The 18,728-nt window shown below is 34.3% G+C and overlaps 3 protein-coding genes across 10 annotated transcripts; 1 reads left to right on the top strand and 2 right to left on the bottom strand.

Moving 5' to 3' along the window:
* Positions 1-627: 627 nt before the first annotated feature.
* On the top strand, positions 628-4,538 carry LOC108323327 (uncharacterized). 2 transcript variants are annotated; one of them, XM_017555748.2, is made up of 11 exons: positions 628-961; positions 1,084-1,146; positions 1,670-1,751; positions 2,001-2,075; positions 2,316-2,382; positions 2,512-2,551; positions 2,786-2,889; positions 3,068-3,137; positions 3,490-3,572; positions 3,674-3,719; positions 4,338-4,538. In XM_017555748.2, exons 1-10 carry the CDS (start codon positions 782-784, stop codon positions 3,702-3,704), a joined length of 795 nt encoding a protein of 264 aa, XP_017411237.1. In that variant the 5' UTR covers positions 628-781; the 3' UTR covers positions 3,705-3,719; positions 4,338-4,538. The 2 variants fall into 2 exon arrangements, with proteins under 2 accessions (XP_017411237.1, XP_052724638.1); XM_052868678.1 differs by having other exon boundaries at positions 4,335-4,538.
* A 625-nt stretch (positions 4,539-5,163) lies between these two features.
* Positions 5,164-8,205, bottom strand: LOC108323340 (DNA replication complex GINS protein SLD5). Of its 2 annotated transcripts, none has more exons than XM_052868679.1 (6): positions 7,934-8,205; positions 7,727-7,849; positions 6,678-6,760; positions 6,461-6,570; positions 5,497-5,550; positions 5,164-5,420 (listed from the first exon to the last, which is right to left on the bottom strand). In XM_052868679.1, exons 1-6 carry the CDS (start codon positions 8,105-8,107, stop codon positions 5,362-5,364), a joined length of 603 nt encoding a protein of 200 aa, XP_052724639.1. In that variant the 5' UTR covers positions 8,108-8,205; the 3' UTR covers positions 5,164-5,361. The 2 variants fall into 2 exon arrangements, with proteins under 2 accessions (XP_052724639.1, XP_017411255.1); XM_017555766.2 differs by having other exon boundaries at positions 5,497-5,587; positions 7,934-8,204.
* Positions 8,206-10,928: 2,723 nt separating this feature from the next.
* Positions 10,929-16,672, bottom strand: LOC108323352 (inactive protein kinase SELMODRAFT_444075). Of its 6 annotated transcripts, XM_017555781.2 has the most exons (12): positions 16,509-16,647; positions 15,743-16,027; positions 15,547-15,635; positions 14,990-15,259; positions 14,543-14,697; positions 14,369-14,463; positions 13,192-14,225; positions 12,729-12,889; positions 12,393-12,469; positions 12,147-12,294; positions 11,805-11,954; positions 10,929-11,397 (listed from the first exon to the last, which is right to left on the bottom strand). In XM_017555781.2, exons 4-12 carry the CDS (start codon positions 15,171-15,173, stop codon positions 11,149-11,151), a joined length of 2,253 nt encoding a protein of 750 aa, XP_017411270.1. In that variant the 5' UTR covers positions 15,174-15,259; positions 15,547-15,635; positions 15,743-16,027; positions 16,509-16,647; the 3' UTR covers positions 10,929-11,148. The 6 variants fall into 6 exon arrangements, with proteins under 6 accessions (XP_017411270.1, XP_052724643.1, XP_017411269.1 ...); XM_052868683.1 differs by lacking the exon at positions 16,509-16,647 and adding an exon at positions 16,657-16,672 and having other exon boundaries at positions 15,547-16,027; XM_017555780.2 differs by lacking the exon at positions 16,509-16,647 and adding an exon at positions 16,395-16,477 and having other exon boundaries at positions 15,547-16,027.
* Positions 16,673-18,728: the final 2,056 nt, after the last annotated feature.

Raw genomic sequence — 18,728 nt, 5'->3', positions numbered from 1 at the left:
AATAATGTTAAAATAGTCATGAAAAAAGAAAAGTATCATTCATACTTGTAACTCCATCAACCATGAAATTCATATTTGGAATGTGCAAGGACTTTTTTTAAATAAAGATTTTACATATTGTAACTATAAATGTGGAGCCTAAATTCTAAAGCAATAACACTTGTGACTATAAGGTAAAGGGAAATAAACAATTTAAAATGTTTTTAAATAAAGTATATCTTGCGACTATAAATGTTTTTTTCAATTTTATTTATCCATTTATTAAATGTAACCTAATCATATACTTAAATTTATCGGATTTCTTCGAATTTGGTCCAATACGAATTTAAAAATGGTTGCCAAACAAAATAAATATTAATACAAAATAATTCCCATTACCTTGTAGTGCACATATTTTGTTTCCAAGGTGTAAATCATTAAAAAGAGAGTATTTTATTAACATTTGAAACAATAAATACTATTTTAAAAATTTCAATTCATTCTATTGTATTTTTAAATTCTCAAACTTTATTCTAAAGAGAATTGCTAACTAAATGTATAATTAATAAATCAATTTACTTCAAATATTTTAATTAAGTAGCAAAGAGCTTAAATATTTTTTTTTTTAAGATAATAAACATTGGAGAAAGAGAAGTACACAGAGCAACACACTGATACTTTTCGTTTCCGTTACCCTTCCGCCCGTATACGATACAAGAGCTACCACCGGCGGTTTCCTCCGTCAACATCTTCGCAGATTTTCCCCGGCGTCCACTATTGGCCACCGGATACGACGGTGCGTATGGCTCAGCCGCCGTTCGATCCGTACTACCTGTACCAACAAGATGATCGGAGCAACATCAACACGCTCTTCGTGTCGGGGCTCCCGGACGACGTGAAGGCGCGTGAGATTCACAACCTCTTCCGCCGCCGCCCCGGCTTCGACTCTTGCCAGCTCAAGTACACCGGCCGCGCCAACCAGGTACCAACCCTTCTCCCTTTCTTTCTTCTATATTGTGCCTATCTACTCATAACTGATGCATTCAGAGTTGGCACTCGCGTGAATTTTTTCTTAATGGAATCAAAGTTGGCTTTCTTTTTCAGGTAGTGGCGTTTGCTACGTTTTTCAACCACCAATCGGCAATGGCAGCGCTGCACGCCTTGAATGTGAGTACCTGGTGGCGTGATCTTTATGAACGCTAGGGTTAGGAATTTATCTCGTGTTTGGATAAACCTATAAGAGAAATAAAAATTAAATTCACGTATCCTATTAACCGAAAAAATTATATGTAAAAGTTAGTTTGTAGAAGCTCTTTATTTTTAACCTATGCACAAACTATGGGAGAAACTTAATTTATTTTTAATTTCCTGTAAGTGCTTATGGAAAAATTTTAATCAGTGATGATAGCTTGAATTGATGATGATAAAGTTATTTATTTAAATTTTGTTCCTTGAAGTGAACATTTTGGTAGGAGCTTCTACTATTCGGACTAAATGTAAATTGCAGTGTAGTGTGAGCGCATGCATGTAAGGTAGTGGGATTTTGATGGAATGTGAAAAGAAATTGAGTGTATTTTATTGGGGGATGTTTTCAGTTTATAGAAATTGAGTGTATTTTATTGGGGGATGTTTTCAGTTTATAGAAATTGGTCTTCTATTGAGTTCTCTTTTGGTTGATGATTCTCACCAGGGTGTGAAATTTGATCCTCAAACTGGATCTGTTTTACATATTGAGCTTGCCAGGTCAAACTCTAGGAGAAAGCGAAAACCAGGTATGTATGTGTGTATATTATGCATGCATGACTAGGGATAAATAAAAAAGAAGTATCCTCAAGCTATAATGAATATGTAGCATCTTCATCTAGATATCTACTCATTTATTTTCACTTTCATTCTGTGTAGCAACTTTTCTTCAATTTCCCCCCAATTTATGTATCTTTTTTGAATTCTGGAGGAATTCAGTTTGTTGTACTTTTATGGTTTAAACTTAATGCCTTTTACTTGACTTTGATTTTTCATAGGCGGTGGAGCCTACGTGGTTATAGATAAAAGGACCAAAGGGGAGCGTGATGTTCAGGGATCATCAAGTGATGATGGTAATGTTACTTTATTGAGTTCAAGGCAAAGTGTGTGTACTATTTTCTAAAATGTAATCTAGATTGCTGCTATTGTCTTGTTTGCACCCATAATTAAGTGTCCTCTTCATTTAATTTGAATGGGGCGAGTGAGATTAGAAAGGGAAAAAGGGAGAGGTGCAGCACAATGAACTTAGGTTTCATATTCTTGCACATCTTGTTTCTGTGTCTCATTCTCATATGCACATCTTTAATATTTAGGGGACAGTGACCCTGACGAACCATCAGAGAGTGACGGCAACCATGGTGATTTATCAACCATACCAAGGTTGAGAATACAATCATACCTCCATTTAAAATTTTGCAAATTTTTTTGTGCAAACAGATTAAAATATACTAGTACTTTTGAATATTGTAGTGGGACGCCGAGTCTATAATATTCTCTTCTTCTATGCAGTGATGATGGAGCTGTTGGTTCTGGCCATGCTATACCCGTGGTAAGTTCTAGTGAAAAATGGAAATAAGTTGGAACCCTTCTAGACTTTAGTAGAAATCATTCAATATATTTTTCTGGTTTAAATGCAACACATAGAATTCATATCATTTTCTTTTGTCTCAACAAATAGATTAAAATTTGTGTAGTTTGTAAAAGTTGTTGCTTGCTTTTTCCTATAATTTTTTTTTTACTATAATTTTTTTTTTACTATGCAATCTTTTCAAATTGGCTGTAGGAGCAACATGAAAAGGGCAGTGCCGGAGGACTGTGTTCCACTCTCTTTATCGCAAATCTTGGCCCAAACTGCACTGAAGATGAATTAAAGCAAGCCTTTTCTTCGTGAGTTGCTCCTTGCTCCTTCTCTCCTGTTGATGAACCTGCTAAGGGCCTCTGGTGTTGTTATTCAGATTGGACCAGTGCTGAGCAAGCTGATTCTTTTTATATCTAGACCGTGCAATGTTTTCCATGTACTTGGTATGTATCATTAAACTTAATGTCTTCAATCCATGTTTTCCAGATATGCTGGATTCAACATGGTCAAAATGCGCTCTAGAGGAGGAATGCCAGTTGCATTTGCTGATTTTAAGGTAAGTTACGGTTCTGGCAGGAAATCGGTGGTGCCACTGTTAAAATGCGCTCTTCATTGCTTTGCCAACGAAGTATATTTAAGCATACCGTATCTGTCAAGAGAAATGCTGGCTACACTTGTTATTTGATAGACAAATATTATTGGAAATAACAAATTTTTGTGGGCTTGACTTGTTATTTAATGATTATTTCTCTTAATTTTGTAATTTTAAATTAGTCTTAACCAATAATAGTGTGTGCTAGAAAATATCTGTTAAATAGTGTGTCTCTAGCACACTTTATCTTTGAGATAACCTTGCCCTGTAATTTACTCGTCATAGATTATCTTGTCGACCTTCCATCTTTTGACAGGAACTTGATCAAGCTGTTAAAGTCGTGGAGGAGCTTCAGGGAAGCTTGCTTCCATCATCGGATCGGGGTGGCATGCACATAGAGTAATCTCTAACCTAACGACTTCTATTAATTGTTATTCTGCTTTGATTGGATGCTTCATCTTTCTAATTTACTCTTTTCTTTTTTTATCTGTGCTCTCTAGATACGCAAGGTCTAAAATGAGGAAGCATTAGGAAAAAAAGTTGGAGGTAAAACAGCTACCGGATAATTTGGCTTTTTAGATCTAAAGTAGTTGCAACATGTTAAGGGAACATTAAAAATGGACATTCATTTAGTTATGCCTTCAATCATGTAATGGGTTGGAATTAAAGTTTTGCCAGTTGGTATAGAAGCTTGTAAAACATGTTAATCACTATGTATATTGTTTCAATTTCAAATTCATTGAGCGGTCAATCGTCACATGTGAAGATTATCTGTTTTGGAGCTCGAATTGAAACGTATAGTACAGTTTTGTTCCTAAAAGATGTTTTTGGTCGTGGGTTGGACATTGATTGAAAGAGAGGCAGAAAATTAGTGATATTTAGATAGTTTTAGGAGGAAGATATACTTTTATTATGAAAAATGTAAACCACATTAGTAGTAATGCTAACAAACTACCCCTTCATGTTCTGTTTAGTTGCTTAATTATGTTTCTGAAATTTCTCTTTACGACACTTAGGTTTGTTCTAAATGTCTGTTTTAACTTTAAAACTTTAGAAAATTAAATTATTTTAGATAAACTTCTGAATTTATATATTATTAGATTTGTTTAAAACTCCATAGCAAAACACCATGGTAGAGCATTGATCACAATTGTTTTGCAGTAGCCAACTGAATATCAACAATTTCAAATAGCCAACACAACGGAATTCATTTGAAATGTGACCTTTTGTCAGACTAAGGATACTCATCCATCATGTGTCTGCTTCTGTCAAAAGCTATGGTAAACGATTGAAATGCATTACCATCGCTTAACGCTTGGATGGAATTACCTTATTTATATAATTTGATCATCTCATCCTCATCAATTCATTGTCCAACTGAGCAGGACCTTGGTCAACGAATTTTTTTTTTTCTTAATTAAACTTGTTCATATTATATACCGAAGGGTAATTATACACAATGAAATAGTTAGATTACTAAAATTGGGTGGAGGTATTCAGATTCTATTCATAGAGAATGTAATTTATCACATGTTAAAGTGGTACCTTTTATAATAAATAGTTTTGCTTTTCTTCATACTAAATGAAAAATGTTTTATAATAAACTGTTTTTAGTAAAAACAAAAAGGTTTTGCTTTGTTTATTTCTCAAAGCGCCCTCGAAGAAACATAATGTGTAGCGATGACCATGAATTTATGCCCAATCCAAGTACAAAACATAATTTGTAGAATGGCAACTTAAGTGATGAATTCATCTGCTATCAATGTTCTATTACGATTTTACCGTTGCAATTCTTTTTGAACACTTGGTAGGTGGACATGTTCCGTGTTAGATCAATACAATCATTTTCAATTCATTTTTCATCTGAAGGGAATGCTAACTATTAAAGAAAAAAACATGACAATGCTGTCGTACGTATTGAATTTCGACTGCACGCATAATAAATTCCTTTCGACCTGTGGGTGACCGTGTTTGTATTATCTACTTGCTCAGTAGCAAATCCAATTTCATAAATACAAAATTATATTATGATACAAGTTTTAAACAGGTGTTAATTAAAAAACACTTAATAAAAGAAAAAGAAAAGAAACAAGAAAAATATATTATCTGATGATGTGAAAATGTTCAAGAGCATATCCAAACTGAACTTATCAGAGTAGATCAATTTTGCCGCTCTCCACAAGTGCTTTTATTGATCTGTAACATATGAAATGGAGGACACCTGGCTCCATCTCAAACAGCTTCGACCTGCCAGATCAAGTGAACTATTTTTTAACCTCTTAAAAACGAGAAAAATAAATTATTCCAAGAATACGAAAATTGCCTGTCATCAGCAGGTCCATCTTCGAGTTGAATGCCCGTGAGATACTCTTTACTTCTACATAAAACAAATGTGTCTAGTTGTGGTTCTGGGACTGAAATACACAAATATTTTGTCACGCGGACCCAAAACAATCAAAGACATCAGTTAGCAGAAGGAAAAAACATAAGTGGGGAAGATGAGGGAGAAACCCCTCTAAATCTAACATCGTTCTTCCTGGAACATAATCCACAATTACTGATATGCACATAAAGAATATCAAGAATATCATTATAGCCTTCAATACAGTGTTACTGCACAATTATTTTAACTGTTCAAATTGCGCTTTCTAGATATGGAGGAAAGAAAAGAGAAAAAAAGAATGAAACACTAGTTGATGTTAGCTAAGATATGTACAATGTGTTGATAAAACCTAGATCACTGACCCTTATTATACTTTCTCATATCCTAACTATTTAAGGAAAGTCTGAAAACCTGATAATCTAACACTAGAAAGGTTGGAAACTACAACAATCAATCCTAAGAGACAATGGGGAATCACGGAATTAATCCTGAACGATAGTCTAAAATACGGTAAGTATTTTTAGGTATTTCATATACTCTAACACCAATGATGGAAGGGTGCACAATACAAGGGTTTCAAGAACTTCAAAAACTAATTTTCCGTCAAAAATGCGAAGATTAGTGCCCAAAATCTTATTTTAGAAAGCTGGATACTGCAAGAAAAAGCTACAGGCATGAAGGCCAAATTAATCAGAAAACTACTACAGAACTCATCGTCAGACTTTTCAATCAAGAAATATAAATTATTTCATGCTACTAACAAGATATGAAACTTGATCTCATTACAGACTGGTGAGTTTTAGGCAGAACCAATTTGATAACTCAAAAAGACACACGATGGAGAATGAAGTAACGAAACAAAATAACTTAAATTGTCTTCTAACTTATAAGTATGAAAAATTACCCATGTCGTCTTCTTCACTTGTTATAGATTGCTTTAGAACAGACTGATAATTTTCTGGCAGCTTCGACAGAACAGTCACCTCTAGATGTTGGTTTAGGTCACTTGTACACCTGCAACAAGAAAATCATATTTAAAACCCGCAATAAAGATGCTTTAATGCTGTAACTCATTGCTAGCCAAAACAATTCATAAAAAAAAAAAAAAAAGTAAGCCTTACGCGCTGGCGAAATCTTTCTCGTCTTTGGATAGCCTGGACCAAAGTTCTTCGGTTTTTAGGATGTGGAACATGTACTTCTCAATCTACAATAGACACATGGTTGTAAAAATAAAATAAAACAAAAAATTCAATGGACAGAGAAATTGGTGAAGTCAATTCCCAGTTTGGCTAGTATTCAAATAGTTCAGCAACTAACACCCACCCTAATTGTTTTAACCCATTATAGAGGTACGCAGGTAGTAAAAATGAAAGCCGCAAAACTATTATTAGGGAAAAAATATCCAGCAAAAGAGAGTCCACGAAAAAAAATTAATTTTCATCTGGATTATGTTTGGGTTAACTTTTCATAAATATATTAAGAGAAGTAAAAAGTGAAACAAGTTTCTTCATAAGCTAAAACTGAGTTTAAAAAAAAAAGTTAAAAATCTAATTGTAGAGAAAACAATGAGAATTTGTATAAAAACTTAATTTTAATGTACAGAGAAATTTAATTCTTTTTTCCTTCTAAAGGTGTTTATACAGAAGTTAATTCAAACATTTCTCTAGTGCAATAGTTCTGCTGCCATTGCTAATACTTAAGGTAAATTAAGACTGTCCACTCGGAGTTTTTTCACCTGTTCAAAAAACTGCTATTTCTGTTGCCACGACCACAGTTCTACCTCAGACAAATCAGTCTCATTCAAAGTTTTAAATTGCACCGACTGACAGTTGCATTTGAAATTTCGTTGCCTTGATATTACAAGGAAATCGCAAACAAAATATGTTGGATGCTGTCACAATTGCATAAACTTACAAAACCTTAGCATTACCTCCAAAAGTTCTATTAGCAAACTTCACAAATGACTTGTAAGATGAAATTTGTAGTTAATTATACCCTAATATTTGAGTTTATCTCAATCTAGTAAGTTCAACTGCAGAAACTTAAAAAAAAAAAAATTACGGCCAAAATTAAGAGCACTGTTAAAAGCCTTTTGATGAATTTGTCCATAATTTTCCACAACTTGAAGGAATTGAGAATTAACAGGCATAATAACACGGAAGGTGGCTACCTTCTGTATGCGGATGCGGAGATAGGATCTCAACAGAAATTGGGTTCTGTCCAAGTCCATCTGATACAGAGACACTGAGAGAGGATCATTACCGACACTGGATTTCTCCTCCACGGTTTCCTCCTGCGCAAACAGAAACAAACAAACGAATAAAAATCGGGAGCAAGAGAAGATTGGTTAGGGCTTGAGGTATGAGAAGTTGCGTACCATGAGTTGAATCTGTTCCTTGACGCGGGAAATCAAACGATATTCGTAGCGGAGAATCTCCGGCGCCGCCTTCTCGTTGCGCCATGCTCGCTTCAGAAGCTCCACATCGGTGGTTGCAATCAAGGAAGCGTAATCGTCAAGTGACGCTTCTTCTGCACCAGAGCTTGAAGCCATTGATTCTTCGATTCAAGCAAGGGTTTGCTTTTCTTTTGCTTTAGCCTTCCAACAAGAAATTGGCGCCAAACCCGAAATGAGGGATAGAGTGTGGGAGTGCCTATCTTAAAGCACGTGCATGTCAATCATGCACAGTTCAATTTTTTCATTCTTTTACTCTTTTTATTATTTAAGAAGAATTAATCATTTATGTAATTTTTACGTTTGATTACTTTTTCCATCTAAAAAGAGTTCTTAGATGCATATTATGCTTTTTTTACTATGTTTTTTTTTAAAATGTTCTTCCTTTTTTTCAAACAAGTGTTCTTTACTGATATTTCAATAAATAATATTTTTTTAACTAAGCATTATCTGGTCAATTTTAAATTATTAATTAAAAAATAAAGTAAATTAAATATAATATCATTTATGATATTTATTCATATATTAATTCATCAATCATACTCAATAATTTATAACATCCATCGTATCTTACATTAATTTGAGAGATATTTTTTTCTTTAAATGCAAATCAACTTAAATAATATACATGTAAGGGTTTTTGGCATAAGCAAGCAATATGTATTACAGTAATAAATTTCACTACCTTAAAAAACTACCTTTATAAACAATCATCTTGAAATATTGGAAAGGGAAAAATGGATTGGATACGACATTAGTTTGTTATATATTTGTTAATGAATAGAAAGTGATATCATGTTTTAATAATTATCAAACCTTGTTCTTAAATTATTTGACAATCAAGTTAAATAAATAAATACTAACATCTTTATTCTCTTTATTATATTTTTAGTAAATAAGATGTAATATCCACTGACCCACTCCCAACTCAGTCTCTCTTTATCTTCTCAATTTATTTTACTAATGAAGTTATTATGGTTTTTCACATAACTTTATGATAAACGATACGAATGTAAATATGACTTGGTCACTATATTTTGAATGTTATTGAGTTTTGTTGATGAATTGAATATTATTATTAATAACTTGATCTAATAATTAGATTATACATGTTAAGAAGAGTAAATTTATATTTTCTTATGATAATTTAAGATTTGATGTGAGTGTAAACATACATTTTGAATTCAGAAATCAAGATTAATGTAACATAAGTAAAAAATAATATTTAGGCAAATAATGATTTGAATTAATCATACAGTAAAAAAAATCGGTCACAAAATGACCAAAATCGATCACTGATTGAAACAATTACTGATTTAGTGACTAAAAAATTTGTCACTATTATGTTGGTCTTTGTAATCCATATTAGTTACTGAATCTGTTATCGAAATCAATGACTAAATATGTAATAAAGTTGGAACACTAAACCTGAGTAAAAACCAAAAAACGAATCAATCAATAAGAAAATCCATTCAATTTTTTTTTTGTATATTTCATAACACAGAATATATGTTAGTGTTTCAAATGAGTGAGTGCTAACAATAACATAGAATGTGAATTTAATATAATAATGTAGGGAAAGAACCACAGACGTAAGAACATTTATAACATTCATGGTAACTCACCTACTACTCTGAACAAGAAAATAATGTAACTGCAAGAGAGGTAGATATAATTTTACACGTCACTTTGCCTTTTGATCAGAAGTTCTGAGAGTGAAAAAAATATATTGAAGTTCTAAGCACGAGTCTAAATTTTACATTAACTAGAAATAAGAAATAAAACATTATATAAAATTGAAGATTCATTAATCTATTATCTTAAGATTTTTTATATGGAGTGGTGTAAATTTCTTATCTGATTTGACTCAGATCTCATTGGTTGTATTTTTCTAATGACCTCCTTCTCGATAATATCAAATAAATGTAAAAAATTTGTGTTATCAAAGTATTATTTTTTATATCTACAATTGTTGTTATGTTGTCAGAGGTGTGTTGGATTTCTGGGCCTAATGGACTATTGGATATGTCTCTAGATTTTTAGGATCGGCCCAGATGATTGAGGATCCATGAGCATCTTATAAACTTCACTGATATGATCCACCATCGAAATGTACCAAACTGAAAATAATACATTTTGTTGGTACTGATAGTTTCCAGGATTTCTGTGTAGAAATTTACACAACATTGCATTGATCTATCGGAAGAATCAAAGGTGTGGGTTCTGTAAAGTTTTTGGTGATGTTGATATACACGGACAAGACTGAGACAGAGTCACCCTCGGGATAAGGTTTGGAGTCCCTTTGTTTGTAACTTGCCTATACAAAACCGGAAAACAGGACACTTGACATGTCTCTTGATCCTACAATGTCTGCACCACACAGCCCTGTCCCCATCAGCCAACCAATATATTATGCTTTATATGTTACAAAAGTCAAGAATTCAACAAAAAATAAAAAAATTGTCATAATCAACCAACCAAGGTGTTTCATTTTGCATCCTTCGGTGTTGAAAATTGGAACGAAAATCATCACAAATCCCATTTCACCCTTCTGTAAGGCTTAAAAAGTTAACTGATGTGACTACCATTATCATGATTGCTGCTTCACATGACAGTCTCAGACTACCAAGTTTGTTCATTTCTCAATGCATGCAAGTCCATGCAAAAACATTGGAACAAGAGAGAAAGTAATCATGTGGGAGAGATTATTAAGTGGTCCAAGACTTCCATTAGTTCAGATATTTCTAATCAGTTTTTTCTTGACATTCACATTATCAAGATTTTTAATTTACATATGTTCAGTATTGTGTTACACTGAGATTAGTTGAAACTGTAATACTTTTTGGATCATATAATATAATAGATGAAAGATCAGAGAGAGAGAGATTTCAAGAGTGATGAAGATAGTAGACAGCAGCACTAATTCTATCAAGGTCACTGAGGCACTAACTTGCAGGATTTCCTGAAAATTCTTCAAAAGCTTCTATATTTACCTATCCTACTTTCACTCTGCTATACAAATGCAAAATTAGATCCCATTGCACAAGAAAAAAGGAATAAAAAACTAACAAAATAGGTGGGGAACAAGCATGTTCTATATATTTAGCATAACAAGAACGCAATCTTCATCATCAATCAATTCAAATATCATCTTCACATGAGGCCCTCCTAGCCTTGTCCCTATCACCCCAGTAGGAAGGCTTGTACTTGTCAAGGGATAGCTTCCCACTGAAGGACTCCAGAGTCTCTTCTAAAAGGGGACCACTATAATGGTGCTGCCTTTGCAATGGCTCTGACCACAGTCTCCCACTTCGGTTTCCTGCATCATAGCCTGGAGTGGAGATGTAATTTGTGTCCATCACCATGTCACCCTCTAGTATTCGGAGAACCTTCAATAAGCAACCACAGGAGTGACAAAACTTGGCTTTTAGTATCTCAGTAATGACCATATTATTATATAACTAAAGGAATTGAAACTAAAGCCATTAAACTGGCTTTTACTAGCAATTGCAACAAATCATTAAATATCACACAATACCAAAGTGAAGAATGGATCAATTTTAGGAACTTAGGGAAGTTGACAAGAAGTGCATTGCATGCATGTGAGGAATTACTATACAAGCTTCCTGATATTTTGGAAAACATGTTCTAATTCTTTTGAACAAGACATGCAGTTAGCCTTTTCCTTCAGAGTTCTGCTTAACTTGATAAAGCTCTAGGAATTACATGCCATTGTGAGTTTTTTTCATCAAGCAAAGTTTGGCAAAAGATCAAAAGGGCTTAAAACTTCCTTTACCTGTGACATGCGTGGTCTACATTGAGGATCTCTCTGTATGCATAATGAGGCAGCATGGAGCATGCAATAGACCTCATTTTCAGAATAGTGGTTACCAAGTCTTGGATCAATCAGTTCCTCGGTTGCATATTCTTCTAAGAGAGGTCGTGCCTGTTTAATATCCAAAAGTTCACAGAATTAGGCAAAGGCTAGCATAAACAACAACAGAAATTCAAACTTTTCTATTTGAGAATTGGAGTGTCATGTTTCAAATGAGAGTTACTATTTACTCTTTTGAAATGGTGCCAACATCCAACGATCCAAAAGTTAATGAAGTTAGACAGTCTCATACTCTAAACTTACCCACTCGGTAAGGCACTGCTGTCCCTTTGGCCTAGTGAGATCCACAGCTTTTCTCCCAGTAACAAGCTCAACTAATACCACCCCAAAGGAATAAACATCAGCTTTTTCAGTGATTTGACCACTTTGAGCATATTCAGGAGCCAAATACCTAAACAAAAACGGCATAGTTCAGTTGCAAATTCAGTGATATATATATATATACAAATTTAATTATGAAACTAAGTCAAGATCAATACAAACACTTACCCAAATGTTCCAATCACTCTAGTTTCCACACCCGTGTCTCCATCAGGCTGCCACCTTGCCAGTCCAAAATCACCAACCTTTTCATAACATAATTTAACCCAATTAATACTCTTTGAAATTGAAGGATACATTTGATGCACCTCAACACACTATGATATTTAGGAAACTGAAAAATATATTTTTAAGCAGTTCACAATTATTTTAATGAACTGAAAAGAGACAGAGAGAGAGAGAGAAAACTGTAGACAGATGAATATTCAATAATAAAGTATAGGTGTCTTTCAATATGTAAACTATGACACGGCATTGTACAGAGGAAGCAAAGCAGTACCCTACCAGAGGTTCAAAATCGTGAGTTATGAGAATGTTGTTTGGCCTCATGTCACGGTGGATAATACAACCCACTCTGCACTCTTCATGAAGATATCGTAATCCACGAGCTGCACCAACAGCAATTTTTTGCCGTGCAGACCACTCTAATGGATCCTTTTGTCGCCCTGAAATATTCTTAAGCATTATTAAATCAATTTATAATCAAGTCACCATGTTCATATCACTGAATGTAGCATGAAAATATCATGATGTTAACATATACTATGCATAAATGTAGCCCTCTTAAAGACAAAAGAAAATGATAGTTGGCGTATCCATTTATATAAACCAGAAATATGATTTTTATACTAACTAATACCATTTTAAAGTTGTTAATGATACTTAATTGACAGTTTATGAACCACATTGCATGCAGAAAATATATTTCTAAAATTAGAAAATTTGGTATAGGAGCAAGAGAAATCACCATATAAATGAGAATCCAATGATCCATTGCATATGTACTCATAAACCAGTAGCCTTCTCTTATCCTCTATACAAAACCCAATGAGCATAACAACATTCCGGTGTTGAGCACAGCTCAGGACTTCCACCTCTGAACAAAATTCAAGATCACCTTGAGAACTAGCTAATTTATGTTGCTTGACAGCAATGACTTGTCCTTCTGGTAGAACCCCTCTGTGAACAGATCCAAACCCTCCTTCAGCCAGGAAGTTGGCCTGCGAAAAACCGCCTGTAGCAAGTTCTAACTCAGCATAGCTGAACCATCTTGGAGGTTTTCCAAAAACAGGTGCCTTGTGTTGACATATTGAGCACAATGGAGGGGGACCAGGTGGGGCATTTCCAGATAATGCTATTGCTTCTCTTAAATTTCCACTGAAATCCAAGTCATTCCTATAGGTTGAGATTTCAAATCCAGCTCCTCTATCAAGCCTAGAATACTTATCTAGGAAAGCTCTGGTTGTAGATGCTTGAGGCATACCATGAGTTGTCTCTGATCTCTCTTCATTGCGTTGTGATGATTGTTGATGCAAAAGCAATTCTGTGATCCATGGTTGGTATCTCATGCTTGCTGAAGATGTGGACAGACTTTCACTTTCAGTGTCTGAATTAGTATCACAAAGCTCTTGACTTTCTTGAATAGTTTCCTCTTTTTTGGACTCACCATTCGTCTCTGAGATGAAGAATGGTGAAGTTCCCGGATCAGAGCTTGAAACTGATGAAGTACCAGCTTCGGTTGCAGTGAACGGTGTCCCTAGCTCAGGGCTGCTAGATGGAGTTACAGCAGGTCCTTTGATAGAATTTAAGGAATCAAGCTTTATTTTGCTTCGCTTTTCAGACATGTCATCTTGCGCGGGAGGTGATGGACCTGCTTCTTCAACATCCTTCTTCGGAGGTCCAATCAAATTCAACCGCAGTACTTTTGGTTGAGAACGCTTCATAACCACGATGTTACACTGTAGTTCTTCCATGCATCGCTTTTCCTCATGTTTGAGCTGTCTGCAAAGAAGGCAACACCACAAACAAACAACACAAAATCCATTACAATCACCAAATAAACAATAAACCAAAAATGTAGACATCATCAGGATTAATGGTTACAATAGCATGCTTCTCAACGAGGAAAAGATAAGAGAGAGTACTTGTCTAACACGACCCAATTGGCTTGTGCTTTTTTGGCTTCTGCTGCCACTGCTCCACAAGGTGATCCAGAAACAATTTTAATCCTGACATTAATCTGCAGAGAAAAGAGTGGGATGAGAATTCGACCACAACTTTCAATTTGCATGAACCTTGCATACACCAAGGCTACTAACCTTGTTTGGATCATAGACGTTATGGAGTTGAAGGATCATTTGAGAGCAAGAATCAGTGATATCACTCTTTTGCTCTGATATTGTTCCTGGAGGGTACTTCTTAATACCACTGGCACAGTCACCAGCAAATCTCGGAAAACCCCATAATCTTCTGCCTGCATATGAGTAGAATAACAGTCATTTACACATAATAGCATGGTCAAGGATCAAAGTCCTACAAAAGGAACACCAACATAGTTTAAGAATGCACTCATTATTTCCTGTCACACACTGCCGTGACATAATTTCAAAATGAAAAACCACAGAAACCACTGACCATGTCACATACTCGCATCTGAATCAATGGAATCAAATCCCCTTTTTCCAATTTGCCAGAAAAACAATGTCCAGCAAGAAAAAGAAGCACAAAAGTAGATCAAATTCAGGCGAAAAAGGAATCACAATCACCTGAACTTTGTGAAGGCACAACCACTAGCAGTGTAATGCAATCCCCAGGTTGAACAACATGGGTCAGGGACCAAACAAGAGCAGTCTTTGGAATTTCTTTAGATGCCTTAACGGCAACAATGACCTTCTCAGCACCATCAGAACCTTTCTCTTGCTTCCCCCGCTTCTGTTGCTCTCGACTCATCAGTACCAACAACAATGCTTCAAGAACTTCCTTGCTCAAAATATTCAACTCTCAACAACCATCCAAAGCATATGTGTTGGCAATTTCTACATAGGAGAAAGTGAAACAAGAGAAGACGTTCAGTGTCATATATATCAATCATTAGCCTGCCCCACCACAACAATTATAATTTATCTTATCACCAACATGCTTGTACATTCCACGGGGTAATAAAAGAGACAAATTCTTATAACCAAATTCAAAACATTTGTATTTTTGTAGCAGTATCACACACTCAAAAGTAAAAACCTTCCCCAACGTTCACAGAATCTTGTTTTTTTTTTTTTTCAAGTACGTTCCTAAAGTAGTATAAAATCCGGGAAGAATCAGATACCCTTTTGTGTATCAGAAAGCAAGAAGCAAGAGGTTGAGGGTGCAGCAGCCTCCAGTTCAAAATGCAAAATGCACTTCAAGCTTTCTAAACTGCAACAAGATTCAAAAGCAGTGAAAGATAGCTTAGCATAGCACACTGCTTGATGAGAGATTTGAAAGGAGGCCCTTCACTCCACTAGCTGTTGTGCTTTTTGTACCTTCAAATAACCTATCAAGTCAAAATAGTCGAAAAGAAGCTGCTTCAGAAAAGGTAAAGGGGTGTGTGATTTGGATCCAACTGTTTGGCTCTACTATCGAAAACATTTAGAAGGAAGCCTCCACAAAAGATTCCTCTGCATAAATAGTATATTGTCCTTCCATCTTCATCAGAAAACAAAACAATTCAATCCAATCTTCCTCAACCTCAGAGACACATAAATATGACTTGAGATACAGGTCTTTCAGCTCTCTTCCTCTGTGAAATCTCACCCTCAGTTTTCACCCTGCATAGTCCCAGATTCAATGTACATCAGACAAATAATAATATTACAGAATTAGGTGTGTGAAGAAGAAACACAAATAAATAAATATATAAAATATATATATACATGTATGTACAAAAATAAGATATGATTTACTAATAACTTGCAACCGCCATTTTGTTGGTTTAGAAGGTCAAAAGCATCATTGGAGACAAGGAAAAGGGAAAGCCGGAATAAGATCCGGTCCAAAACTTCATTTTCTTTGATACATTTATTTATATTATATCTTTCCATCAAACAACCCTTATGGACAAACTGAACATCCAGCGAAAAAACAAGAAGGAATATCACACTTCTTTTTGGAAAAAAAAAATCTTTTTTTCCTTACAATTATTGTTTTCAGATTCTCTTAAAATCTATTTCCAGCGCAAACACACGCCTGAACAACCAACTTCAATCAAAATTACTCTTCTCCGATAAAATATGAAAATGAGTCACTCACGGAGAAACACCAAAACGCAACAAAGCCCGAGACTTTATCAACAGTTAAGTCAACCCACAAAGAGAAACCAGTGTTGGTTGAGACTTCAGAGATAGAATGAGTAAAAACGAGTGCAAAATCGTTTCTGGGTAAGAAAAAAGATATCTACCTTGTGGCAAGAGACCAATGGAATTCTAGACGGAAAAAATATATTAATATAATAAAGGTTATTTATTGTAATTGTTTTACTCACTGTAGTATTTTTTTTTAAGTTTTTTTAACAGCTCTTGATTTAAAGTTTCGCCCTTTAAAAAATTGAAAAAATCATGTCACTGGTATTTTTATTGTACCTCTAAATAGTAGATTTTTGTCATAACAGAAATAATGACCACAACTTAATTTCGAACTCATTTTCACTGTTATAATCACACATCTTCATGTACAGAATTCTATGGTAACTATTTAAGATTAAGGATGATTTCTTATCAGTATAAACTTAAATGAAGAAAGCAAAGTCTGATGATATTGTTTTCCTTTTGAGGAAAAATATAAATTTGATCAGAAAAGGCAAAGGTGTTCCTCCTTGGTATGGTCTACATAGTACATAGTAAGGAGAAATGCAGAAAGACCAGACGACTCATCTTCTATCAAGTTTGATTTTTGCAGTAAAATCACCTTAAAGGGGTGGTTGGATATAAAAAAAACCTCCTTTTTCCTCTTAATTTCATGTATACCCCTAACTTCTGTTCATACATAGCATTGAAGTTGTGAATGTGAATGTAAATGTGGGAACTTTAATTTTGAATGGTGAGTCATGGGCGGGATGTCACAGAAAATGGCATGAAAATCTGTAAGGGGTTGCTCTGTTCTGTGTGATGCTGCATTGATGTTTTCATGACTTATATGTCATTAATAAAGGGACAGTGTCGTGTTATGGTTGTGGTTATTATGACAAACTCGCTGACTTTGGTTACTGACAAATGAAGCAATTTGTTACTTGGAGCAATGGGAAGATGGCTTAGATAAGAGTGTGTGGAGGGACCTACATGATCTCTTCTTGTAGTAACAGCATTTGTTTTTTCTCTTCTTAAATTTCAAATTAAAGGGTGCTTCTTTTGTTTTTGTTTGTGGTGATTCGAATGTGCTAAAGTTTGCTTCCTTCCTCCTAAAGGTGTGTGCCATTTGAGACCAAAACATCTTGGGAGGGAAAACTAGGTCGTGACATCACCTCAACTAAAATGGAGTCTTGTGTTGTGTTTTTGTGTATGCTTTTTAAGGTTGATGATCATAATAATTGCAAAATTTAGATCCATTGCTCTCATCATCATTATGTAGAGTCCAAAGTTGTTATTATTGTTCCTTTACTTTACAATATCTTCCTTCATGATTTGGCTTATGATTGGTTTAGTGTTTGAGTAGTTGGAAAACTTTTAGAATGTTGAATTGAATGGTAGAAGAGAAAATAAAGATGAACAATTTTGAAAAAAAATTTTGAGATGAACAATTTTGAAAAAATTATAAAATAATAAATTGTGCTAATTTAATATAATTTCATCATAAAAAAATTATATAAAGAAAGGTGAAGCATTTTGAAGGGTAATAAAATATTTGCATTAATTAAGAAGAGTGTGTGGGAGCAGAAATAGAGGAGAGTGGCATGAATGTAAATTTAAGAAGGTAGTTGTCCTATTCTCTGAGCGCATTGAATGTGTTTTGGATTTGGTCATAAATGGCGCAGCGGTTAAACTTTTAAAATGCACCGTCACGTCACCGTTACATTTCATGATTCAATACTAAATATGTCATGGGATCCACTCATTTTCTTCTTTAATATAACAAGATATAATTTCTATTTAATAATTCCTTCAAAAATGGGTAATTGTATGAAAATGTCAATTATTTGTAATGTGGTGAGATTGTGTATACTTATTTTTTAACAGTTTAATAGTTTATATTTTTTTAATCATGAATTGTAATATGAGATAAGATAACGTAAAAGAAAATGTGTATATTAACTAGAGAGTTATTATGTATAAACTTAAATATCTTTTTTAGTGAAAATTAAAATTAGTTTTTTTAATTAAATTTAATCATTAATTCTATAAATACGTAGATTTAGTGTGAGACCCTAGAAAATCAGTATTGCAAATCTTTGTCGCATCACCATTAGTACACGCCACATTACTGTTCAGGGAAATTAAAAACCCACTAAGCACTGCATGCATGAGTGCCACTTGTCAC

This window comes from Vigna angularis, chromosome 9, assembly GCF_016808095.1.
Source record: "Vigna angularis cultivar LongXiaoDou No.4 chromosome 9, ASM1680809v1, whole genome shotgun sequence".
Taxonomy (NCBI): domain Eukaryota; kingdom Viridiplantae; phylum Streptophyta; class Magnoliopsida; order Fabales; family Fabaceae; genus Vigna; species Vigna angularis.
This window is presented reverse-complemented; position numbering and strand designations above follow the sequence as displayed.